A 25,485-nucleotide genomic window follows, 5' to 3' on the forward strand; every position below is an offset into this window, starting at 1 on the left:
ACTTCCATGAATGCAACTTTTCATTTGCATGCATAACCAGCAAATGAAAAGTCCGTGGTTCGAATCGTGACGAAGCCAAAATAGTTTATTTCGCTATCTCTGCTCCGAAAAGCTAATAGCTTCTACAAACTTCGAATAAATCAACTTTTCTTCATGCGATAGAACACCGTCTCGGTGTGATTAAAGCATGTCGATGTTATGTGAATTAAACATGTCACAAAGAAGTATCTTGTCTCATTAGGCAATTTATAAGATTGCATTGCAAGATATTTCAAGACATTTACTAAAATGACTAATAGCTAAATAACATTTAGAAACAAGTTATTGTTTCTGCAAGATATTTTTGGCAATTTTACATTTGGTTTGCTCAATGCTATAGAGAGAAAAAATTCTAGTCCTGGAATTCTAAGAGATTAGATTAACTTCGTTACCATTTTGGATAATCAGATGGAAAGAGGTTGTGAAAATAGAATTTCCGTAGTTTTCAGTACACGACAAAAACGGACTGATTGAAAGATTCTTGGTTTAACGGTTTGTGGTTTGGAAATGGAATGTGGTTTTCTATACAATGACGTTTAAAATGAAATATGAATTAACGCTTAGATTAAAAAGTCTGTTTTCAAAACAACTAATTGACATGTAATGTGTTTTACATGATCCTTCACCTTCTTATCTTAAGCAATTATGAACAACGAGCTTTCGATCAATGTCATACTTACAGAACTTTGACTCTCTTCGGAATCACCCATTCCATTTGTAGCCGTTGCAGGTCCTCTGGTAACTTGGGAAGTTGACAGATTTATTGCAGAATTCTCACTGTAGCCTTCGTAATTCATCATCTCCTCATCCTGGAATGAAAAAAAGTATTTACAATATTTCCATTAAAAGGTTAAAAAATGGCAATATTACCAAAGAATGGGTAACTTTTAAACGGTGTATGGTCAAAAATGACCTTCAGGAATGTTCCCATTATCTGTAACCAAGTGGTCTCAAACTCAAATTGTAAGCGGACCGAATGCACGATCTGAAAGCAACTAAGGGCCGATTTGATTTTTTTTTTAACAAAGCAAATTTTTTTAACTAAATTAAAAATTTTACTTTCTTAATATTTATAAAAATAGTAATAATGACGCAAGGAGAAAAAATTCCATTTTACGTTTATTTTTGTATAAAATCTAAAAAATTGGTATTTGAAAGAAATTTCTGTTGGTTACACTTCGTAATTCAAACGTTTTGACAGCTAAATATAAATTTTCCATTTAATTCAAATGCTTTTAATGTGTTGAATTAACCACCAAATAAATTACTTTTAACTTAAAATAAACAAATTACGAAAACTTTCCAAGTGAAAGAAAACGTGAGAATAAATAATGACAACCCATTTCTCATTCTCTTACATACTAAATGTGTCTTTCACACATACGAAAAAAATACATATATTTTTAGGTAAATAATTATCAACTTTTTATTAAAAAATTTATTTTATTAAAATTATTTATTTAAAATTCTATTTTTATTAAAAAGTGTTAGCATACAATTAATGTGATTTACTTATTAATAGCATTAACGTTTCCTTCAGGTGTCACCTTCCCTTCCACTCAAGTGGCTGGGAAGTGCTTGCATTTCAAATATAGATAAATGTATCTTTATATTTTTTTAATAAATAAACGCTAGACAACTAATGTAAGGGTTTTATAATTTTATTTTCGAATTTTTATATTGACTTACGGAACCCCGTGGTTATGCGGAATACAATTTGAAAACCACTCATCTAGATTATTAGATGTAGACAAGATGATCTTACTCATGAGGGAATAAAAAACACTTCGCGTTTCGCCTCTTCTTTTCTTTCACAGAATTTGATACGCATGAGCTAACGCTTTATTTCAGCTTTTTCTAACAAAATCAGTTCATTCGCGTTATTATCAGTTCTGACATATTCATCAATAAGATTGCTAGTATGATTAAATAATTATTTTAAAGTCAACAGCTTTCACTGTCTTACTCCCGTTAAAGCTGATTACAGTCAAAATTTTATAATTGGGCTTTTGCTCAAAATTAATTTTCAGTTTTTCGTATTTCTAAAGTTTTTAATAGATATTTTCTTTTTTTGGCCTATTTTCTAAATCGGCTTCAACCTGAGTCGTCGTAAGTTATAAACGAGATGAGTCATAACGACTCATAAACTGAGTCAGCGATCATAAAACGAGGTTGATTGTACTAGTTTTTTTAATTCAGTTAAAACAATTTTCTGATGCGGAAAAAAATTGGGTTGCCCACATTAAGAATTCAAATGTTGTTTCTCTGCCCCCCCCTTTGGAGTATAATAAGTCGCTGAGAGTAGGATAAATAACAAAATATTTTGTCCTTAAAATGATTTTTAAATTAAAGTTTCAGAATGAAAACGATTTTAAAGCATTTTATTAATTAGTTTTAAAATGCGAACTTGAAAGTAGAAAATGATACCAAGCCTTTCGTGTCGCCATCTCTTGACGATTTGTAACATTAAAAACTTTCTCCGCAAGTAATTAACTCAGGGAAGGTATTAATTTCCCAGTTAATTTGCAATTTCTTGCCCCATCTTAAACGTAAGACAAAAGACAAGGCGTATTGAATTTTTGTCAGAATTCGATGGGTAAATGAACGAATAAATTTAAAAAATAATTAATAAGTTTTCTACTTCAGATAAAACAAATATATATATTCATATAAATTTCTTTCTATATGTGTTCAGAATATGTTACATTTTTTGAAAATAATAATATATTTATCTAAAATTATAAAAATTAGATCGTGGTCGACATATAGAAAAACTATTTGAATATTTTCAGGAGTTTAAATCATGACTGAAATAACATCACTCATTGCTGAATTTGATATTTAAGAACTACACTATAGACCTAAGAACAAAATCAGAAAGAAATCTCTATTACACAGTAGAAAGAAAAAGTTAATTTTTAACCATTAATCAGATAATTAATTTTCTGTTTAATTTTTTGCAAAATTTCTTTCTCAGTGTGGGATTGCAAGCGGCATTTTTCTGCGCGTAAATTTTATACATTTTTTCTCGTTTTGTACTAAACAAAAATCGAGACCAAAAAAAGTAAAAAATTTTAAAAAATCTAAAATAATTTATATTTTAGACTACCTCCAAATGGGCGTTTTTTCCATTTACAGACAAATACACGTTTCGAGAGCATTTGGCTAACACCACTTTGGGCTAAACATATTTAAATACAGAATATCTTTAGAACTTTCGAGAGAGTCTCGCGCGTTGGAGATAAAAAGTGTTTTATTCCCTACAATGTTGCCACTGCTTGCTTTAAAACTGTTGACGTTTTGAATCAAAACTTCGTTAAAGTTTTACAAAATATGAAATAGACAATAAAACAAATTCCAAACTCGGGCTTCCAGGTGCCCATATTAATAATTGGTGGCAGCAATTTGAAAATTTAAACTGATTCGAAGCAAAATGCCATTTTGAGACTTCTGGGCTAACGCCCATTTGGGCTAACGCCCATTTGGGCTAAAAAAAAAGGGGGGTCCCCCTTCCGCTAAAAGATAGGGATAACTCGATGATCGTTTTTGCAAGGCATTTTGATCAACAAAATAAAGTAGGATTTTATACGACATTTAATATTTAAAAATTTAAGCACTCAACTGTTTGAATTAATTATGGAGTATTGGCACCTAAAAATATCGCAGATTAACTTTATCGAGATTGGTAAATCAGCTGCTCACAATATAAAACCGTTTCAGGTAACTGTTTCCCTTTTTGGAACTATTTTTGGCAGTATAAGGTAGACACAAATATTCCTAATATTATTAAGAAAAAGAGCTTCATTATAGCATATTAATATAGCTGTGTTGAGCAATAAGCGATCTTTGATTTTGAGTTCAGACTTCTAATGACGCTCAGATGGTAAGAACGATACAAAAACGATATCTATAACACCTCCTCCCCCACCTCCAGCAAGGAGAAAATGAGAGCGAGGATTGACGTCTGGTAGATTTGGTGACTTAATGTTTGTTGTTTGGCACTACAGGTATCCCTCTTATAATATGGTTTCGCCTCTTACGCGATAAAAAATATTGCAAAAATTCTTGTATATTACGGCAACACGGTTTCATTCTAATACGTTAAAGAATATGCTTTTTATAACACTTTATGTATGTACATATTTCGACGATAACACTATTTTTATTCTAAGCATTTACAAAATTAAGTTACGTAATGCTATCCTTTGTAGTACATAATAAAAACCTCTTTATTTACACACATAAAAATAAAATAAATTCTGGGAATACTCGCATTCTCACACATCGAAATTCCTTTGAAAATGAGTCGTGCCCATCAAAGTATGCATCTTGTGCTCCAAGTGTTCACTTAATGCATTGCATAAAATACGTAATCTTAATTTTGGAAAACAAAAGTTTGGTAAGTTTTTGGTCACTTGTTACTACTAATGATCTTCGTATTTAGAATTTATTAATGCGAAATTATATTTAAGTCCCAAACAAGTCTGAAAGTAAGAAAACTTTTAAAAGAAAATTTATTTCTTTGGAGATGTAAATACAAATTTTAAATCCTTTGCTAAACTTAGAAAAGGCATCTGACGTTGCGAAAAATTTTAATGTAAATAAGACAACATTGGTTGTTATTTTCGTACTACACTGTTTCAGACAACATAGTATTTTTTAGGAACCTATCTATCCTGCTATAGGAGGAATGGCTATGCATGTGTTTTGCGCGACGAAAAGCTGTTACACAGAGTGTCTCTAATGTGTGGAGTTTGGGCAGTCAGAGTTTAATCTGATGTATCACAGAGCAAATATACGCCAATAAATTGCTAGTTATAATCAACTATTAGCTGTAATCTTTTTGATTTACCCTGTATTAGAAAGACCACTTCTTTTCGTTATAAAGTATACATTTACACCTAAATAAAGAAACAATAAATAAAATTTTAATTTAAAAAACGGAGATGGCCAGCATTCAACTCGCTGATTCAAAGTTATAAAAATGTACGCCTAATTTTTCTTGGAAGGGGAAATAATTTGCTGGAATCCCATATAATGAATTTGATTTTAATAGTAATGGGCTTGAAATATTTTATTCATCTTTTGATATTTCTGCTACGACTTTTAGATAAAAAATTCATTTATTTTTCTTTTAGTAAAAATATTAAACTTACATAAGTAATTACATAAATGCACATGCATACTGCCCGTACATTGGGTTCTCGAAAGTAAATTAACTTCAGAGCTCTCAGAGAAGTATAATCGTATTTTGTAGATAAGTTTTCCACATCTGAGACTTTTCAAACAACGTTTTTAATCAAGCATTGAGTCTTTGATATTTTACGATATGGAGTACTAAACTGATTGAATTATCACCAAAACTTACTTAAACTTCACCTAAAAGATAACTGGCTTAATTCTTTTTTTTAATCGAAGTCGAACCAACTGTTTCTTCTAAATAAAAGCAAAACAAAACCAAACACTTTTTAAAACAACAGTGAGGGATCGCATTTTTTATTAGCATGGCCGTAAGAGGAAAAAAATATGAATCCTCAGTACTACTTAGATATAGAAAATTTTAGAAACTTTTATTTGAATACAACAAAGCATAGCCTTAAAAATGGAGAAGTTATCTAATGGTGAGATTATTTTGCACTGTGGTTAATTTCTGAACTTTATAGAGGATCACTTCCTTCTTGGTTCTGTTTTTAATTTCGTTTCTCACATAAGGGCAACGGCAGTGAAACCTCTGATTCTGAATACTTCGAGATAATAAAATTTGTTTATTTTCAAGGACAATACTAAAATCTTCAATGACGAAAAATAATGCAGAATATTAATAGAATATTTATAAAAATTATTTTTAATAAATTCCTAAGGCTTAACACGAGTGATCAATAACAGTAGTGAGCAAACCCCCTCCCCCGTCGGCTGAGCGGTAAAGTCACTGACCACAGGTACTTCGACCTGGGTTCGATTCTAGGCGAACGGGCTGGCTTCATGGGTGTTTTCGTGGTTTTACACATGTGTAACATGGATATGAGACAGTTTTCTTTAGAAAATCCTCCATGAAGGGATGTTTCTTCCTAAGCAGATAGCCCTCGGATGCGTTGCCGCGATCAAACTGTCAAACACGAACTCACTGACGTGTAACAACGGTGCTAAAGGCAGACAATAACAGAAGAGATTCACTACCTCAGACTGAGTTCGCCCACTGCTGTTGTTGTTATCGAGTCCATACTTCATGGAAAATTGGTTGCCAGAACCTCAAGGAGGTTGGACTTCTACTTCCACTCGAATTTTGAGAAAGAGGCCCTTAGGGGTGATCCATAGGTCTCCCACCCCTCCCCGCTATCGCCAAACCACTCGAGAGGACTTTCGGCTCGCCCTATATTTAGAGTGCTCCCTGCCGCAAAGACACTATACATTTACAAACATCCATGCTTTCTCCCGAATTTGAACCTGGGACCTTGGGTACCGCAGTAGGCTTCTCTAACCACTACATCGTCTGGGCGGCTTCTATCACACCGCATTTTACAAAACTAGATACTTTCTCGTCATTTAAATTCACTTCATTTACATGTACTTATAGATCAGACGAAACAATAGAAGTGTAGGCCAGATTTAATACAAATAACGAGTTAATTAAAATAAACCTTACACATTTATTATTCCGAAGACATTCTAACCACGTACTTGAATTTTAGTGCTTAAAAAAGCTTTCGTGATTTTATTTTAACCTAGATATCTTCTAAGGATCGTTTTGGAATTCAAAATGTCTCTGCGTCTGATGTAATAGGATTCTTTAGTGAATTACATATTTTCCAGATTTTCCTACTTTAAGTTGAATTAGCAGTCCTCTTTTTTTGTGTGAACTTATTTACGGGAGTAATTGTGATATATACAATAAATTCGTTATTATTTCGTAATCCAACATATTAATTTGAAAAACACAAACAAGCATTATTAATTACAAAATTATAATCGCGGTATTTAAGCATTTTATTATAAAAATAGATCAAAATTTTAAAATAATCAACAATTTAAATAAAAATTCTTATTAACTGTGATAAAATTTTATATAAATTTTCAGAAAACAATACCAGTTATATGCTGAGCTAAACATAAAGGCTTCGTTCAAGAATTTCTAACATCAATAAAAGCTCTCGAAACACAGCTCTTTTCAGTCTTCAAAACCGCTAAGTACTCTGAACAAACAGAACTGTTATCAGTAAATAAAGATTTAGGTCTGCAAGGGTCCCTCAATATGGAATATTGGGCTGCTGGTATGTTAGTCGTCTGTCATTGCTCGCAATATATGTTAGTCCGAGATAAGAAATTGCTGTTATTGTTGATTTACTACGCAGCTGAGTGATCTTGATAAGAAAAATACGTGTGTTAAAAATAGTGAAAATAATCCAAAATTCGGCCCAGTGCGAAAATAGTGCAAAGAGTTATTCCTTTTCATCCGAATGCTTTTTTAGTTCGTTATTTTCCTTATTGGGAGAATTGGAATTAATTAATTAAAAATTCTGTTATGCCCATGACTTTACTTTTAGTTTACATAGCGATTGTCATAGAGTACATTAATTACAATTTAGAAAGCATAATTTTCCAATAAATGGCGCCTTTTCATTGTTATTGAATGAAATGTGTTCGTATATATTTTTGCTTTATTTGTATGATTTGTAAAGTCCTTTCATATGGCATTGATATATTTTATTAAAAATGATATACATTAATCAAAATGCATTTAAATTTGCCCAAAACCTTTATTTTATTCTAATATACATTGCCTTTTCACCAAATAATTATGAAGCATATTCATTATTTTTAATGAGCAATTGTTTGGATCCTGGAGTATAACCCTTTCCGGCACGCTACCTTTTAAAGTCGGAGTTTTGATAAAAAAAAAGTGTAGGTAGTCTAATTAGGCCTAGAGGAGTACACAAGTAAAATTTTGTGAACATAGCACTTATCGTTTTAATTCTGTGGGTGTGCCCAAAGTGGTACACTGATTGAATAGAGCTTCAAAAGGAGTGTTGAAACAAGCATTGTTGTCAATCAACTGACCGATAAGATGCGGAGAAACAAAGAATACAGACTCTCAGTTGTCCTAGATTATCGGTTAGCCCGGTCTGGGCACACCTAGGGTTCGCCGTCTGATTTTAGGCAAGATTTCAAGGTAAAAATTTAAAACTAATATAGAATAAGGAGATTAGCATAAAGCCAGAAAAATAACATAGAAATTTCTTTTCAAACAATTCCTTTTATACCCTAAAAATATCTGGAAGATTTCTTTAAAAAATGAGCATATTAAAAAAAAAAAACTAAACATGGTTAAAATATATGGACTGGTTTGTGTTAGCTGCCATCTACTAAAGAAGGTTCAGAGTAACCTATAGTAACCTATAAATCCTCTTTCATTCAATTTTTCTGTGCGTATAGAAGGAAATTTTTAGGTGTTTCCAGACCGGACACACTGTGCCGCAAAGGGATAAACCACAAAATTATCCAGTTTGGAATACAACCTACAAAATATACCAAGCATACTACGGCGGGGGGGGGGGTCTATGCACTGATGCGAAATCGGATGAAATGTAACATGTAGCAAACATGCAGAAACAGTTAAATTGTTAACAAAAATTAAAATAGTACGCATATGGATAAAATTAATATCCTATAGTCGAAGTGCCTTGGCGAAGTACATATATATGTATGTATATATATCAGTAGAATGTAAAATCCTAATCGTGGTCACATTTTGAGTGTACTGGCGAACAGGCATTAGTTTTTCAAGTGATTGGAAAACTCTGAAGATGTTTCTATGCAGATATCATGTAACCTGAAATTATTCGCTGATATAAGCAGTGCAATTGATATATGCAAAACTGATACACGCAAAATCAATTTAGTCAAATAGTAAAATTTAATGCCTTTCATAAAATGTAAAACATTAGTAAAGGTGTCTTTCTTAACTAATTCTTCAGTTTTAAAGAATTAAAATGTCATGTACTGATAGAAAAAGATAAGTAGAGATCCAGACTCTTTCCTTGTCGAAGAGTGAGGTTTTGGTAACAGCTCGAAGGCCGTATCGTATCTTTGGTATGATTACGACTCGTTTAACGGAATTGTTTAAAAAAGCTCACACACCAATTTGATCGTGAAGCAGAATCGCTTTCTTTCTGCATTTCTGCTGGGGTCCTAGTATTTAGCTCTGGGTTTCATACTGCTTAATTATTGCTGAACTTGATATTCCAGAACTACTTGCTGAAAATTTTCTTTTCCATTTCTAGAAACAAGACATCATTCTCAGGAATGATATCAGCAAGCTTTACAGTACTATTTGCGAATGCGTTAACTCTGATATTTACGGATTCAAGAACAACAAAACAAAATTAATCACAATCATTTAAGCGTAAGGAACAGGCTTGCGGATAATAATGTAATCAGGATATTTCCAAAAAATAAAAAAGGTCTTTGAATGAAACTTTTTCAACAGCCAGTTTGAGGTCCACTGAATAAATAACAAACCTCTTTCTCCGTCATGTGAAGATAAAATACTAGAAAACAAAAAACAACAAAAAGCCGTAACGCCTTATGTAGTCTGCAAACCTTTTTATTGTGTCAATAGCACACAAAGGCTTATTCGTCACGTTACAAGACGAGTGCAAAAGTACTGCAATGAGCTCTGGATGTACTTAAACATATGTTATTTGAAGTATTAACTATGGATGATTTCGAGATACTACTTTTTCCAAAAACTGAAAATAAGAAAATGCGGGATATAAATTTTTTCCGCTTGCGATTGGTCTTTAGGTAGACTTCAAACTGCTCGCTGTCTGCGGATGTGGGCTCTTCAACAAGCAAATGAACACGTTGTTGTTGTTGTTGCTGCTACAATGCTTACTTGTCTGACCCAGAAATTCCTCTTGGCAAGGAGAGCAAGCTTACCCTGTCGTTGACAGCAGCCTTGAGCACCTTAAAGGTGGCAGTGCGCTTTAGCTCAGTTCCTTCCCCAGTTTTGATGGACAGACATCGGGGGGGTCCAAAGTACTCTCACCCCTCTTCTCTTACCAACAACCTCTCGATAGGACTTTCGGCTCGCCGCTTATTTAGAGTGCTCTCATGCCGCAGGGACCCCATACATTTGCAAATATCCATGCCTTCTCCGGGATTCGAACCCGGGCTCTTCAGCACGGAAGTCAGTGACGCTAACCACTGTATCAGTTGGGCGGCAATGAACACGTAAACCAAACGATTGTTCCTAATTGATACGAAGGCTACTAATAATAATCGAGCATTGAAAATCGAACCAGATGAAGAAGTATTGTCAAATTATGCCATTAAACTAACACAACTGCTCCCTCCTCAACTGCAATGGTATTTCAAAGCATTTAAAACACTGCACTCTGTCTGAAAGATATCCTGAAAGCTCTAGAACAAGTCTACAGGATATGGAGGAAATTTTAATGACACAAAGGACTGTTGTTTTCCATAATGCCCGAGCAATAATTAACTACGAATAGCGCAAAAGTTAAAATAATTGCGCAAAAGTAAATATGGAGCAATGAGGGGCAGGTACAACAGAACTTTTAATAGATACAGAGTATTAATCTTTTTGTTCTAAAACGTAAGATAGGATGATGATTTGTCAAATATTACTCTTTAAAAACTTGCTTCGAGTTGCAGCAGAATCAGTAGTCCACTTACATAAAGCTCACGGACGGAATGAAGATTTAAAAAAAAATCTAAGTCAGCCTTCATCTCAAAGAACATGAAACCATGTTTGCTTGCTTATTCATATATTTTGTGGATGGCACTGCGCCGCTGTTATAGTATTACAGTTGTATTATAGCATTAGTAAAACATAGTATTAGCACTATAGCAGCAGATCAATAAATCGCCAAAATACAAAGTCTGTTATGAATCTGAAGTAAGTTCTTTTCAGATGAAATTAACGTTTAGACTACTAAGTAACGCTCAGCAAACAAGTCCGACACACTCATCTCGAATTAAGTTACAGAGTCAATATGATAACAATCAGTGCTTGCCTTGTAGCACTTATTCAGATAAAACGCTGGATAGCAAAAAAAAAAAAAAAAAAAAAAAAAAAAAAAAAAGTAATTTGAATGTTTTTCCTTTTAAAAAAACCGTTACATGGTAGTGAAAAGTTACCTCGCAATTAGCACTATTATTAAAAGTGCTATAGGATCTCATATCACTGTCTTATCGTATGTTTTTCCCAAAATAAAAGAAAATATAGAATAAGCGATCCTTCTTTATAAGGGCATTTCGAACAGCCTTTTCTAGAAGCAGAACGTTATCAATCGTGGGTGTGCCTTTCCGGAAACCACTCTGATAAGATGAAAGATACTCTCTTTCTCTAAGTAGACAAGGCAGACGTTTATCACTGATTAAGAATTTTGCCGAAATGACTGGACGGTAGTTAAAAAGATTTTGAACCGTTTGGCAGCTTAGGAACAGGCATGAAATAGCTTCCCGCGGTGCTTTAAGCGAAGAGTGTTCAATCAGCTCATGACCTTATAACTAAAATGCAGCTGTAACTATCAAAACATTGACTGACAGTCTGCGAGAAGGACCTTTTCAACTTCAGCATCGTGAAATCATCATCCCGGTCCAAAGTTTGGAGATTTAATAAACAAACATCCAAGCGAAAATCATTTCTTAGATTCATTTTTTCGTATATTGCGAATACTCATGGAGACATGAAGCTTTTTTATTATCTTCAGTATGCGAATATGAACATGACTCATTCCTATTTTAAAGCATCCGCAAAATAACAAAGGCGAATACCTCCTCTTAACCCTATTTAATGCACCAATAAAAACTGAGAAAGTGGCCTTTTTTCTGCCATTCTTTAACTCAAAACTGTAGTGAATATACTATGTTGCTTTCATACCTGAATCAAAAATTTTTGGAATTATTTACTCGGATGCTTGGAAGTCACTTTAGTTCTGCATCCCAAGATGCCTTCTTTGAGTACATTAAGAGTCATTAGGATTTTTTTTGAAGAAAGAGACGCGAAAAATGGGCAATGCCCTACCCGGGACTCGAACCTGAGTCTTTCGATACGCGCCGAGTTTGCTACCGTTACACCACGAATACATGCAGAATGGAGGGAGAAAATACCTTTTATACTCCCCCTCCTTTTAAAGGGCGACTGGGGATTAGGGGACACAATCGCCAAATCCTTCTGGTGAAGAATCATCATCCACCACCTTTTAGTTTGGACGCCACTGTAGAGACATTACGTATTTTTAAAGTAGGAAACACGAAAAATGAACAATGCCCTAGCCAAGACTCAAACCTGGACCTCTCGATACGCGCAGAGTGTGCTACCGTTACACCACGAAGGTATGCAAAAAGGAGAGAGAAAATACATTATAAGGTCAAGGAAGATATCTCGAGTGCTGTCTGGATTGAATTCTGTAGTGGAATAACATGTAATGTTTAGGAATAAATAACTTCTTCATGGAAGAGAAGAGATACTCAATGATCAGAGAAATTAGAACTTCTATCGATAGCAAACATAATAAAGTATTAATTTGTATGAGATTATAAAGATAATAAGAAAAATAATTTCTCAGAAAAATCACAATTACTTTTCTACCCCAGAATGAAAATTATTAATTTCATCGGCCTGAAATACGGTCGTTTACCTGCTATCGAAGAATTACAAATTTCTTTTGCTAATAAAATTTTGGACTATCCCACCTCCAGCAATTCAAAAACTGGAATTTAAAATCTCCATTTTCAACTCTCAGTTGTCAGTTTAAACGTTTAGTTTACTTTTTTTAACTCTTTCCTTAAAAGCTAATTAAATTTTAGATTAAAACTATTTCTATAGCTTCATTAACGCTGCAACTTTTTACTTTCGAAACAACTAAGAACTTCTTCTTTCTAAAGATTTCATCAACATGAAATGACCTCTGCAGACTGTAAGTTTGGTTAATCATTATAAGTTGTAAGGATCTTAAGTTTTACTAACGTTTATTATTTACTAACGTTACTATCACTTCTTATTTTCTACTTCCGGCCAGAATTATAAGCGTTAACTTATTTATGCAAAATTTGTCTGGCGAACGCCAAGTACTTAAGTTGTGGCTTTTTGCCAAGCGAGAGAGAGGAAGGAGTTAGTCGAAGCAGGCCGCTTACCTTAAAAGTTTTACTCAGTTGCTGGTTGCCTTCCAGGCCAGAGGTTTAATCCTCTTGATAATTTTAAACGTATTGTAGTGTTAACAGTTCTCTGTACTACATACGGCTTCCTGTTAATATAAGGCCAATCTTCCACGTTTATTATTTCAAAGTTAAGTTAGCGTTTAGTTATATTTTTATATTCTTACGTTTAGACCACAAGTAGTGGGTCTTTGTATTCCGAAGTACGGAAATTATTGTAAAGAGAGAAAAATAAAGGGTTTTGTATACCCTTCTTGTGTATCCTGTCTACTTCCCACAGTTATTGAACATAGCTTTAGTAAGCTCTCTGTTCCGAGTCAGGTCCTTGCATGTTCCCAAAGAAAGTAAGACGGAACATTGAGCCTGATAAAGTGAGAAATGTTTTTCTCCATAAGCTTTTAATGTCGATGATTCTACAATAAATGACTTCACCATTTAGACTAAAACAGGTACGTAATTCATTACCACAAAGCATTCGAGAACTATCTGTTGAGAAATGTCTTCGGTTTAGACGGAACACTTCCTAGCTAAACTTATCAAACTAAGAAAAACTTATCAATGGGATTAGATTTCGAGAAAGAAAATTAGGATGATTTAGAAACGTAACTAATAACGAATGATTTATTCATTCTTAAATTTCTTGCAAATAAAGCGTTTTCCCCCTCCCTATGAAATAATGTTTTTTAATTGTACTGCACTGCTAATTAGCCTAGGTCACTTTACCTTTTAATTAGGAATATGCTTGCTTTGGTCAAATAAGTATGTTTATTCTAATTCAGAGTAATTAACTCATCTGTTTCCATTTTTCTTGATTAAAAACAAAAGGTCTGATGCAGACATCACTTGACTTCTATGTACTGCTTATTAAATTACAAACATTTTTTGCTACACTTCATTTAAACTTATTTCCTCGAATTATTCTAACTTAATTAACCGATTTCTCAAGGCAAGTTGAAAATCGCATCATAAATTGCAAAATTTGAAATTAAATCTCCCGGTCAATTTTTACCTTACGGGAGTCAACCTTCTTCTAATTTTACTTTTTCATAATGAATATAAAACTTTCCCATAAATAAGTTGTAGAGACATTAGGATTTTTTTGGGGGGGAGGCCGGAGAGATGAAAAATTAGCAACGCGTTCTCCGAGAATCGAACCACGGACCTCTGGCATACCGGCCCAGCGTGCAGAATCACTACACCACGAAGGCACTCTAGGAAGGCGGGTGAAGTACTTTGTATACTCCTACTTTTAAAGAGCGACTGGGGTTTTTAGGGGACCCAATCGCCAAATCCTGGGTGAGGAGAATCATCATCCAACACCCTTTTAGTTCGGGCGCTACTATAGAGATATTAGGTATTTTTTTTGGTAGCAGGCAAGATGAAAAATGAGCAACGCCTTCGCCCGGAATCGAACCACGGACCTCTGGAATACCGGCCCAGCATGCAGAACCAATACACCACGAAGGCACTCTAGGAAAGCGGGAGAAATACTTTATAAAGTATAGGAACAGGGAGAACATATTACGAGTTAGATTATTATTTTCTCGAAATTTATTTCTCGAAAAAAAATTTTTTTTTCTCGTTTGACATTGCCAAAACAGGAACATTTTCGGTCTGCGGAAAAAAGGCCGGATTAAGACTTTTTAGCCGGGTAAGGGGTGAACACATATATATATGTCATAATAAAAGCAAAGGAAGTAACGGAACACTGTAGATGCGTGCTTAGATCCATATTGAAGAAGAATTTTGATTGCGTAGTACTTAAAGAACTTGGCAGTCGAGGCAGTTTGAATTCCATTTTTATTTCCAATTGATATTTGTGGCCATAATCACTTAGCACTCTAGTCGTGCCTTTCCACAGAAGATTTACATTTTTGATATTGTTGGGATAGAAAGCAAGCCAGCGAAATTACATCGTAGCACAGTAGAGAGCAAAAGCTGAAGTGCGTAGTTATGAAAGATGGAAGCACGCGAAGAGAAAAGTTTTGGTTTATAACGACAGTTTCAGTTCTTAATTATTACGTCATCAGAGTTACGCGGACCATAGAGTGATCTAGAAATGATGCAATGCAGAGAAGTTATTACGATTTTAGAATAGAGAGGAAGAATTAATGTTTTTAGTTATATTATAATTCTGATTCATATAATTTTATCTTTATATATATATATATTGCTAGAATTTTATTCCAATTTTAAAGCAATATTCGTTTATTATAAGGAAAAGAAAAAGAGATGACTGAGGTATTTGAAATCATTATTTGATTCGGAACGTCTTAATACGTTGCAGTTGTGATGTGTCTTCATTTACATTGTTGCTAATTTCTATTTACGGGTCCTTTTCGCTCAGTTTATGATATTAACACTTTAATGTTATAGTGCGCACTAGTGACTCCGCAGTGAAATCACTGAATGCTGGAATTCTATTTCAAGCGAACAGGCTGGCTGCATGAGCGTTTTCGTGATTTTCCACATGTGTAAGGTAGATATGAGATAGTTTTCCTTAGAAACCCTCAACGAAGGTATCCCTTCCCTTCAGCAGATAGCCCTAGAGTGCTTTGCCCTAATAAAATAAACCAAATCAAAATTTTAGTGTTATGAATTGAGAGTACTTAATACATCAAAACTATTCGGCACAAAAGCGGACGAGCTTTGAGCAGAATAGTTGCTGAACATTGCTAGTTCGACTCGGGTTCAAACACCGGCAAAGAGGCTGGCTGCATGGATGCTTTTGCGGTTTTCCTTTTGTTATAAAGTATATACGAGCCAGTTTGCCTTAGAAATTCTTCCCCAAAGTCATCCCTCTCATTAGGCAAACAGCCGTCATGTGCTGTTCCATAATCAAATAGACTAAACTGAATTGTCAACCGTTAAAACTATGACTTGAAAGATTAATAATTAAAGTGTTAACATACACCGTTGTTAACCGCTGCCGATGCAGCCTTTGGCCATACACATATGCAGCTATAAAAATGTAGTGCTAGTGTTTTCCAGAGCATGAATTATGTAAAATTTTCTTTTTGAAATAAAGAATTCTACAGATAGATCAATATTTTTTACAATGATTTGCATATAAATGCTCGTCACGTAATCTCTTAACATCAGAAACCTGTTTCTGAAAGATATTTTATCTGCGTACAAATGCTAACCTTTCGCTCTTCAGTTTGTGTATAACCCCTGAATTTGATTCCCGATTTCTATATCAAATATGTCGCGCAATTTTTGTCGTACGAGGATCAAAATTTGTGTTTTATTTGTTATGAAGAGTACAGAATTTTTAAAAGTAAAAGTATCAGAAGAAAAAAGTTAAATTTCGTAATTTGCACAATAATGATTTTACTAAATTTTAAAATACCAAAACATGAATCTTTGTGTCATTTAAAAAATTTTAGTAATCGTAAGTATACGTCTCCAATCAACTGTTGCGATAATAAAGGTTGAGTACTGAATTTTGTGGACAAAGTGCGTAAGAGAATATATTCAGATTACCTCGACAATTTTTTTTCTGTACGTGCCCCGTATTACAAAGCTCCATGCATTATTTTGTATTTAATAAGATTATTAGATAACAAATGGAAATGATTTGGATAGACTGCTTCGAAAAAAACTCAGTAACTAGCTCGGCGGCAAAATCGTGATGCCAGTGCAATGAGCCCTTTTTTATGATTTTTAATTCTAATTTATGTATATGGTAGATTCCTGCATTATTACAGGAAAACCTATGCACACTTCAAAAACTAAATCTCGGCTAAGAGCAAATCGCAACTTCCGCTAGTCGTCATTCATACGGTTATCATAATATAAAACGGATGTTTGTTGCTTTCAGTTAGGAATCAAATCGAACACTGCCCTCTTAAGTGATAATCCGAAGTTACCTAATTATAGCATGAGACCCCCACTCAATTTGACGTATGCAACGGAAGTCACATGCCTTTTGTCCCCTCTTTAACTGTTTCACGAATGCCAGTGGTGGATGTTTTGATTGAAATTTTTTTAAGAAACTACCAAAGAATATGAGCTATGGGGAGGGCCTCAGTGACGTAATTATAGAGCGGTGGAAGGGGTGGCAATTTTTGGGTGAAACATTATTCTATAGGGTCAGGTGGATCGTCGCGGCAGGTGAAGAATAATTAGATTCTAAATTGCCGAACGGAATGACTATTTTATTGAGAAGAAAAGATTTTCTACACTAGGTAAAGTATTCAAAGAAATCACCATTGATTTTAACAGCCACATACTTTTGTGATCTTTTACACTCCGCCGAAACTTTTGAATGCAGATTATGCATATCAACTAAATTATGTTCACGGTGACATTCTTAAGGAAGAATTCTCCATTAAGAAAGAAGCATTTCAGAGTTTTATTTGTGTTACAGCTAGGAAAATCGAAGCAGGAACGTGGTCGAACAGTCCTTCTGAATTTTGGGAATTTTTTTCGAAGAATGTTTTAGAATAAAGTCCCAGATATTGTAATACTAGTGCAAACTTTCCTTTTCATCGCTGTAAATGTAGTTACTTGTGAAAAGCGTTTTCTAAATAAAAATCATTTAAGAAGTATTTGAAAACTACAAATGTATATTTTGCATTTAAGAAATCTTTCTAAGCTGTGTAAACAACACCAACTAGAGCGTTCGAATAGACCGGTACATTGTCACCAATGCTTTTGCTAACAGAAAAAAGCAAAGTAATAATGTAATTTTAAAATGTTGGTATTCAAGTAGTCCCCCCCGAAAAAAATAAGCGTAGAATTTTAATTTATTTCTCCACATGTGATTTTTACATTTTTTGCAGTTATTTGTTTATATATACAGGAGGTAAATTAAAGGTAAACTAAAGGACAGCCGCAGACCGCAGAAATTCTAGCTACACCGCTGGGGGGGGGCGAACTTATGTGTCAATGATTAGTGCTCAATAACTGTACAATAGTTTGTTAGGAATTAACATAGTCTCCTGTGCGTACTCTTGTAGCATAAACTTAATAGTCTGCACAAACTTACTGCTTTTATTAATGTCATTAAACTTTCAAATGACAAGATGGGACTAGATTAGCTCAAACTGAAACTGGTTTGGTTTGATTTGGTTTATTTGATCATGGCAAAACACTCGAGGGCTATCCGATTAAGGGGTGGGATGCCTTAGTGGAGGGCTTTCTAATAAAAACTAGCTCATACACACGTTACACACTGGGAAACGAGAATGCCCTGCAGCCAGCTCGTTCACAGAGATTCGAACACCGGTTTGAATTAGCATGTTGAACGAACCGTGTACGAACTATCATGTACTTTTACCTCTGGTGGGTTAAAGTGAAGTTGAACTTGCTTGAATTATTCTAACTAATATATTCGGCTAATTTTATTAGCAATGGAGGTGTCTCACTTTTCTGTTCGTATCACTTTTCAGATGAGTTGTGACTTGGCAAAGTGTAAGAACTGAGATATAAATAAACAACAAATAAATTGCAATCTTCTAATTTAATTAAATAACTCTGCTATTGAAAAGAAATATGTTGCTACTGCCCGATATAAAATATTTTTACTTCCTCAGTTAATTCAGTTTGTTGCAATTAATTTATTTTTAATTTAATCTGCTTGTCATCGATTAACAAACTAAGCGACTTAAAAACAATAAGCGTAGTTCTTTATCTATGGTATTAATTATTAGACTGACGTGTGAAATGACACTTGGATATATTAAAAGCATTATATATTTTTTCTTTCTTATAGTAATGAAACCTGGATAGATTAAAAGCATTATATGTTTTTTTCTTTCTTATAGTAATGAAACCTAGATAGATTAAAAGCATTATATGTTTTTTCTTTCTTATAGTAATGAAACCTGGATAGATTAAAAGCATTATATGTTTTTTCTTTCTTATAGTAATGAAACCTGGATAGATTAAAAGCATTATATGTTTTTTCTTTCTTATAGTAATGAAACCTGGATAGATTAAAAGCATTATATGTTTTTTCTTTCTTATAGTAATGAAACCTGGATAGATTAAAAGCATTATATGTTTTTTCTTTCTTATAGTAATGAAACCTGGATAGATTAAAAGCATTATATGTTTTTTCTTTCTTATAGTAATGAAACCTGGATAGATTAAAAGCATTATATGTTTTTTCTTTCTTATAGTAATGAAACTTGGATAGATTAAAAGCATTATATATTTTTTCTTTCTTATAGTAATGAAACCTGGATAGATTAAAAGCATTATATGTTTTTTCTTTCTTATAGTAATGAAACCTGGATAGATTAAAAGCATTATATGTTTTTTCTTTCTTATAGTAATGAAACCTGGATATATTAAAAGCATTATATGTTTTTTCTTTCTTATAGTAATGAAACCTGGATAGATTAAAAGCATTATATGTTTTTTCTTTCTTATAGTAATAAGGTTAGGGGGCTGGTTGCGTTAGAGGCTAGTAATTTGAAAAGCGAAACGGAAACAAACGTGATTCGACTCAAAGACAAACTGCTCTTCTGGGCTGAAAAATGTATGGCAACACTTATAAGGTATTTCTTCCGCCTTCTTAGCGTGCCTTCGTGATGTAATGGTCAGCACGCTCAGCGGGTATTCGAGAGGTCCGAGGTTCGAGTCCCGGCGAAGGCATTGCTCATTTTTCAAGTCTCTCCTTCGAAATAACCTAATGTCTCTACACACTAACACTGTATCGTGAATTCTACAGATATGATCCCTTTAAAACTTTTATAGTTTTCCTGTTGAATTCCTTGTGGTGTAAGTGCGAAGAAAGCAATGTTTAGTAATGAAGTTAAAAAGACGAAGTTGTGTAAGTAGGAACGAGTGCAGAAGCATATTGATTAACTGCGAGCTCAGGAAGAGAATGAAAATCCTTAACAAACCATCTAGTGCGACGTTGAAATCTGAATTATTTCATATTTATTTTTTTATACACATTTATTTTTTGGTGGGGACAGTAGGCTAAAAGCAGGGTAGGATTTAAGTGGTCTCGTATGTCGCAACTGAGAGGGGCTTTTAATTCAGGGTAATTAATTAAAAAAATTACTAAATAAACGTCGCTTTTAAAATGAAGAGCCCCGATATTTCAGATGACGTGAGCGCTTTCACTTCATAAATTCGTCACTCATTTGCTGCAGTAAAATCATTAAAACAATGCAAAAGATAATCACGTAATACAAATGATAATTCAAAATAATACACTATTATGCTCAATGAAAAACACTTCATTCTCAAGAACAGAAATTACTGCTCATAAAAAGAAACACGAAGTGCATCTAAAAGATACTGGAAAGTATGGGATTGCAGCAACGCTGTACATTTTACGACAAAATTTCCTTTCGTGCAGAGGAAATGAACATTATATTACCATGCTTGTTAAGACCGTCTTCAGAAAAAAGAGCACTTTTTATGTCTGGGCAATGACTCATGGAGTAAACAGTAAGCTTTTATACAGCAAGTAATTTTCTCTCATAAATATTTAAAAGTATATATTAATCTAAATTTAATAAGATAACTTCTCGAAATTAGGTTCCATAATGTATTATCCTTCTACTATTTTATTTACAAACAAAATAAAAAACGCGTTAACAAATTAAAAGTAAACTCAACTTTTTAACTTGAAATTGAAAGATATATATATTAGTTAATTAGAGATGTACATATTAGATATGGACAACCATAGTCCCAAATAACAGTGTCCGGATAGCTGAGATATAAATAAAGGAAATGATTTATTGGATTATTTAGATTATGGCAAAGCACACGAAAACTACCTGCTTAAGGGGTAAGAATGCGTACATGGAGGACATTTTAAGAGAAACTGGCTCATGTTCATGTTATGCATGCGGAAATCAGGAATTTTCCCCTGCAGTCGGTTTTATGGCTATCAGTATTAAGGAAAAAAGAGAACTAAAACCATTAAACATACATGGCTGAAGTCTGTTTAGTTAATAGATTGACTTTAGGTGTATATGACATTTAAAAAACAATTCTTTCTGGTATTATTATAATTACTCGAGATACCTTTTAATTGAGCTTTTTGAGGACCGTATCAAATATCGCTAACGCAAATAAAATTTTATTAAGCAGATTTCTGAAAAATAACTTTTACGACAAAAATTAAATAATTAACAAACAGAAAAATGTTTTAAATTAAAAAATTACAAAGAGGTTTTAAAAAAAGTGCTAAACGAATTCAAATTTTAACGTCGCACCGGAGGATTTGTAAAGGATTTTTTATGCTCTCGCCAGTATGCTTTTGGAACTCCGCTCCTGCTAATACGGCACTCCCCCCTTACTTTTCTTTTTTTCTTCTTTGTTTTTTCTTTTCGTGTGTGTGTGTTTAGCTATATTAATCAGCCCTTTCTTTGAACTTATGCCACATTAAATTTCAACAGAAAAATTTTAAAATCAGTGTATCTTTAGAATTCCCGATAAAGGGTTAACTATTAACACATATTTTGTCTAGCCCAAAAGGGCTATTTGTCTCCAACCTCACTTTTGTTGTCCGTTTAACTTTTCAAATAAAACACCGATGGCCCGGCCAGCAGTTTATAAAAGCAGATACTATAATAGAGAAAATATATAGTGCGTTTAATAAATCCAGCTAATTTAATTTTACGGGTTTAGCTAGTAATTAATAGCAGAGATAAAGAAGTGCGTTTTCGTTTTTAAATCGCTTATTTTGTTAATCAATAACAAAGAGATCAAATTCGGAAGAAAAATTAAATATCTTACGCTTTCACCAAATGGCAACAAACTGGCATGTACAAAATAAAAATATTTACATCGGGCAGGGTCAACAAGTTTCTTTTCAACAGTTCAGTTATTTTATTAATTTGTTTTAGGTGGCTAGGCGCTCACGCAGCCATCCACATAAAATAGATACTATGGAAAAGGAGAAATGCTTTTAACGAGTCCAGTTAGCATAATTTCATAAAAATATTTAATATTTCTAATTAGACATCTCATGATTTAAATAGGTTTTTATTTAAATAAATAATATTAAAATGTAGAAAAGAATATTCATAAGAACCGCGTTTATTAATTTTAAATCACTGTTATTCTGTTACAGGCAGATAAAATTTAATTTAAAGCTTAAATATAGTAATCACTACTGAACGGCAACGCACTGGCGTGTGGAAGATAAAACTATTTTATTTCAAGCCGTGGCCACACACTGCTGTTAAGCAGCAGTGCTCTGTTAATAAAAACTGAAAGATTATCTTACACTTTGTCGAATAGCAACAGTCTGGCGCGCTGGAAGTAAACATGTTTTATTTCGGGTCGTATTGCCACAGTTCTCTTTTAAATTACTGAGTTTGTAAATCAGAAATTAATTAATTTCGTACAAAATATGAAGTATGAAAATTCGAAATTCAAAATTCTGTCTTCGTGGAGCACATGTTTGGGTAAAGGAGTATTTGTATTCAACGTCTGGTCGCTCTAGGTCTGGTGGCAGATTTTCTACAAAGCGAGCAACATACATACATACATAGGCACAGATTTTTATTATTTAATAACAGAAATTTGAAAGATTATTAATATTACACTCTGCTAATCACATTAATCAACAGATCTCACACATTAATTAACCCATCTTACATTATGTGAAGTAGATATACATTTAAAAAGTCATACAGAGGATAAAGTGATACGGACAAAAAACTGAGGATCGAGACTTAGACTCTGGTGCTCTCGAACATATTTCACTTTTATAATTTCAGTTTTTTTTCCTCGTTTGTTTCGCAAAGTATTTAAAACAAATAATTTTGGTAATTTTTTTAGGACCAGTGTTATGTATTGAATAATATTTTATATGATTTGCTATTTTACAAATCGAAAATTTCACTGAAAAAGGCACATGCACAATCGTATCTTTTTATTAATGGTTGTCAAAAACCCAAATTTATATGAGCTTGGAGTCTTGATTAAGGGTAACTGTTCCAAGAAATGTTTAATGGCTCATCATTTTAAAACATCCTGTATATATCAACAGAAACTGTTGCTTGAAGCACTTACCTTAACCAAAGAAATATTTAATATATATAACATGAAAGTATATGAATATATAAGCAAAAAAAAAAAAAAAAAGTACAGATATAATGTTTTTTTTTTTTTTCCCCTTAAACCAATGGTGGACTGCTTGCTCTACACTGGACCACCTTTTAAAGTTTATTTATTAGACAAACATATTTTTTTAGCTTCGAGTTTCTACATGAAGACTGTGAAGAACAAAATTCCTTATATTCACCTCCACTTAGAGCGACTCATTCACCAAACCCAAGTGGTGATTAATTATGGTCCACTGCATTTTAAAGAATTTTTTCTTTTGGAAATCTGGGAAACCTAAAGATGAGAAATTCCCTCGCCGGGATTCGAACGCTGGATTTCCCGATTGCTAGCCACATATACTACTACTTACACCACAAAGACACGTAGTGACAAAGGCGAAATTTCCTTACGAAATAATTATTAAAACAAAAAGGTAGGAAAAACTTTATTTTACGTTAAATTAGCGTTTCAAAATTTTAAGATTTAAAATTTGAATTGAAAAGTTTCGTACATAGAAATTGCTAATTACTGGCCTACTTATTAATTAGAAATTCATTTTCATTAATGTCTTCCTTTTCGGTTTCAGTATAATCCTTTAAGTTTACGTAATAGGTCCGATAATTTTATTCAGTTGCTAGTTTTTGTAATTTGAGCATTTACAATTACAGATTTTGCAGTGCTCATCCTCCCACTCGTTTGCCTCATTCTCTCTAGAATCAGCTTTCTTCGCCTCATGTTACTGGTTCACGAGATCACAGGTTGAATTTCACAGGTTTCAAGCATACTTTCACTGCGCCATTTCTCTCTTTCTGAATGAAAAATATTTGCGAAGCCGAAATTTCTAAACGTAGCCATTAAAGAGCTTTTACCACTTCTAGCGCATAAATTAACACATTCGTGTTAAATGACATAGATTTCCAAAAATTGAGAATCCTCGAAAAAAAAAAATATGGTGCACTCTCGCAAAACCTTTTAAAGTTTATACTCATACCATATTGACAAACATATGTTGTCTTCTGCCAAAATAATTTTTTTCCTTGCATTTAATAATTGTTGCTATGGTACTTACTTTTTCCTTTTTTATACCATATTTCCTCGCTTCACGTATTTTTATCCCTAGATTCTGAAAAATTTTAAAATATTCTTGTAATTTTCCCCTTCCTCAATACATTCAGAATAAAATTTTACAAATAAAATCTATTCCCCTAAACTTTAAAATCGATTCCTTCACGTAGTGACTATTTTCATCTCACTAACAAAGACAAATTCTCACACTTTGCCTGCGAATGCTAAGCCTAGCCTTTCCCATTCTGTTAAACTTTATACCGCCCTAATATAATAAATGACCGATCACAGCGAAGAAAACGCGAACTTATATTGAGTCTAACAATTTCGCTTAATAAGCTGCATATTCAACTTCTCCAATTATTGATGGAGGATTTAAGGCATAAGAATAGCAGAGACAACAAAAAGAACTGGCGAGTTTCAAGTTACAGGAAAGTAGAAGTAAAGATATCTTATTACCGTTAAATGTTGGACTGCGATTATTACTATTGTTACGTGCGTATGGGTTCGTAATGGACTGAATGCACATAAAACCGATGATAGCTTGATAAAATTTATTTTCGAAAAAGAAACACTTCATAGTTCTGTAACTCAAAAGTACTCGCACAGATTTTCGGAATAGCACAGATTTTCCCAAATAAAGCTAAACACAACGCAGTGCAAAGCGCATCCAAAGAGCAAAGCTCGCACGGAGATCTTTCAATACTCCGAAGTCAACTCTGAACTAAAAACTCAGAAACAGACGCTCTCTTCAGTCTTATATAGTTTTATTCCGGCCGCCGAGAAATATCCAGTACCTTCCATTTCTCGAAATTACTAGAAGGCACATGCGTTAAAGTTACATATAAGGGTTACATATAGGAATCAGTTACATATAGGAATCAATTACAGTACCAATTACTGTTATACCAGGACCGGACCAAAATGTCGCCAAATGGTACGCCGGAACCATCGCCAACTTCGCGATATATCGCCAATTCAGCAGGATAGCCATTTAACTGAATGTTAAATATATTTGCCCCTGTAACCTTATTTTTATGACAGAGCTCGGGTTTTTTAAGGATTTCAAGCTACATTATACAAGCGACGCAACAATTTCACATAATGATTTCAATGATAATTCACATTGCGTATATGTAAAATTATTTACATATATGTAAAATCACGACG

The 25,485-nt window shown here is 33.5% G+C and overlaps 1 protein-coding gene across 14 annotated transcripts in view; it reads right to left on the reverse strand.

Annotated features, from left to right (window-relative positions):
- LOC118187454 (uncharacterized) overlaps positions 1-25,485 on the reverse strand; it is a 533,306-nt gene that overhangs the window by 81,824 nt on the left and 425,997 nt on the right. For all 14 annotated transcript variants that reach the window (XM_085808871.1, XM_085808867.1, XM_085808870.1 and 11 more), the window contains one exon: positions 720-848. In XM_085808871.1, the coding sequence (XP_085664997.1) occupies positions 720-848 (129 nt within the window). The remainder of the gene's footprint in view (positions 1-719; positions 849-25,485) is intronic.

This window comes from Stegodyphus dumicola, chromosome X2, assembly GCF_044657685.1.
Source record: "Stegodyphus dumicola isolate Sdum_Otavi_A_Nest chromosome X2, ASM4465768v1".
Classification (NCBI taxonomy): Eukaryota; Metazoa; Arthropoda; class Arachnida; order Araneae; family Eresidae; genus Stegodyphus; species Stegodyphus dumicola.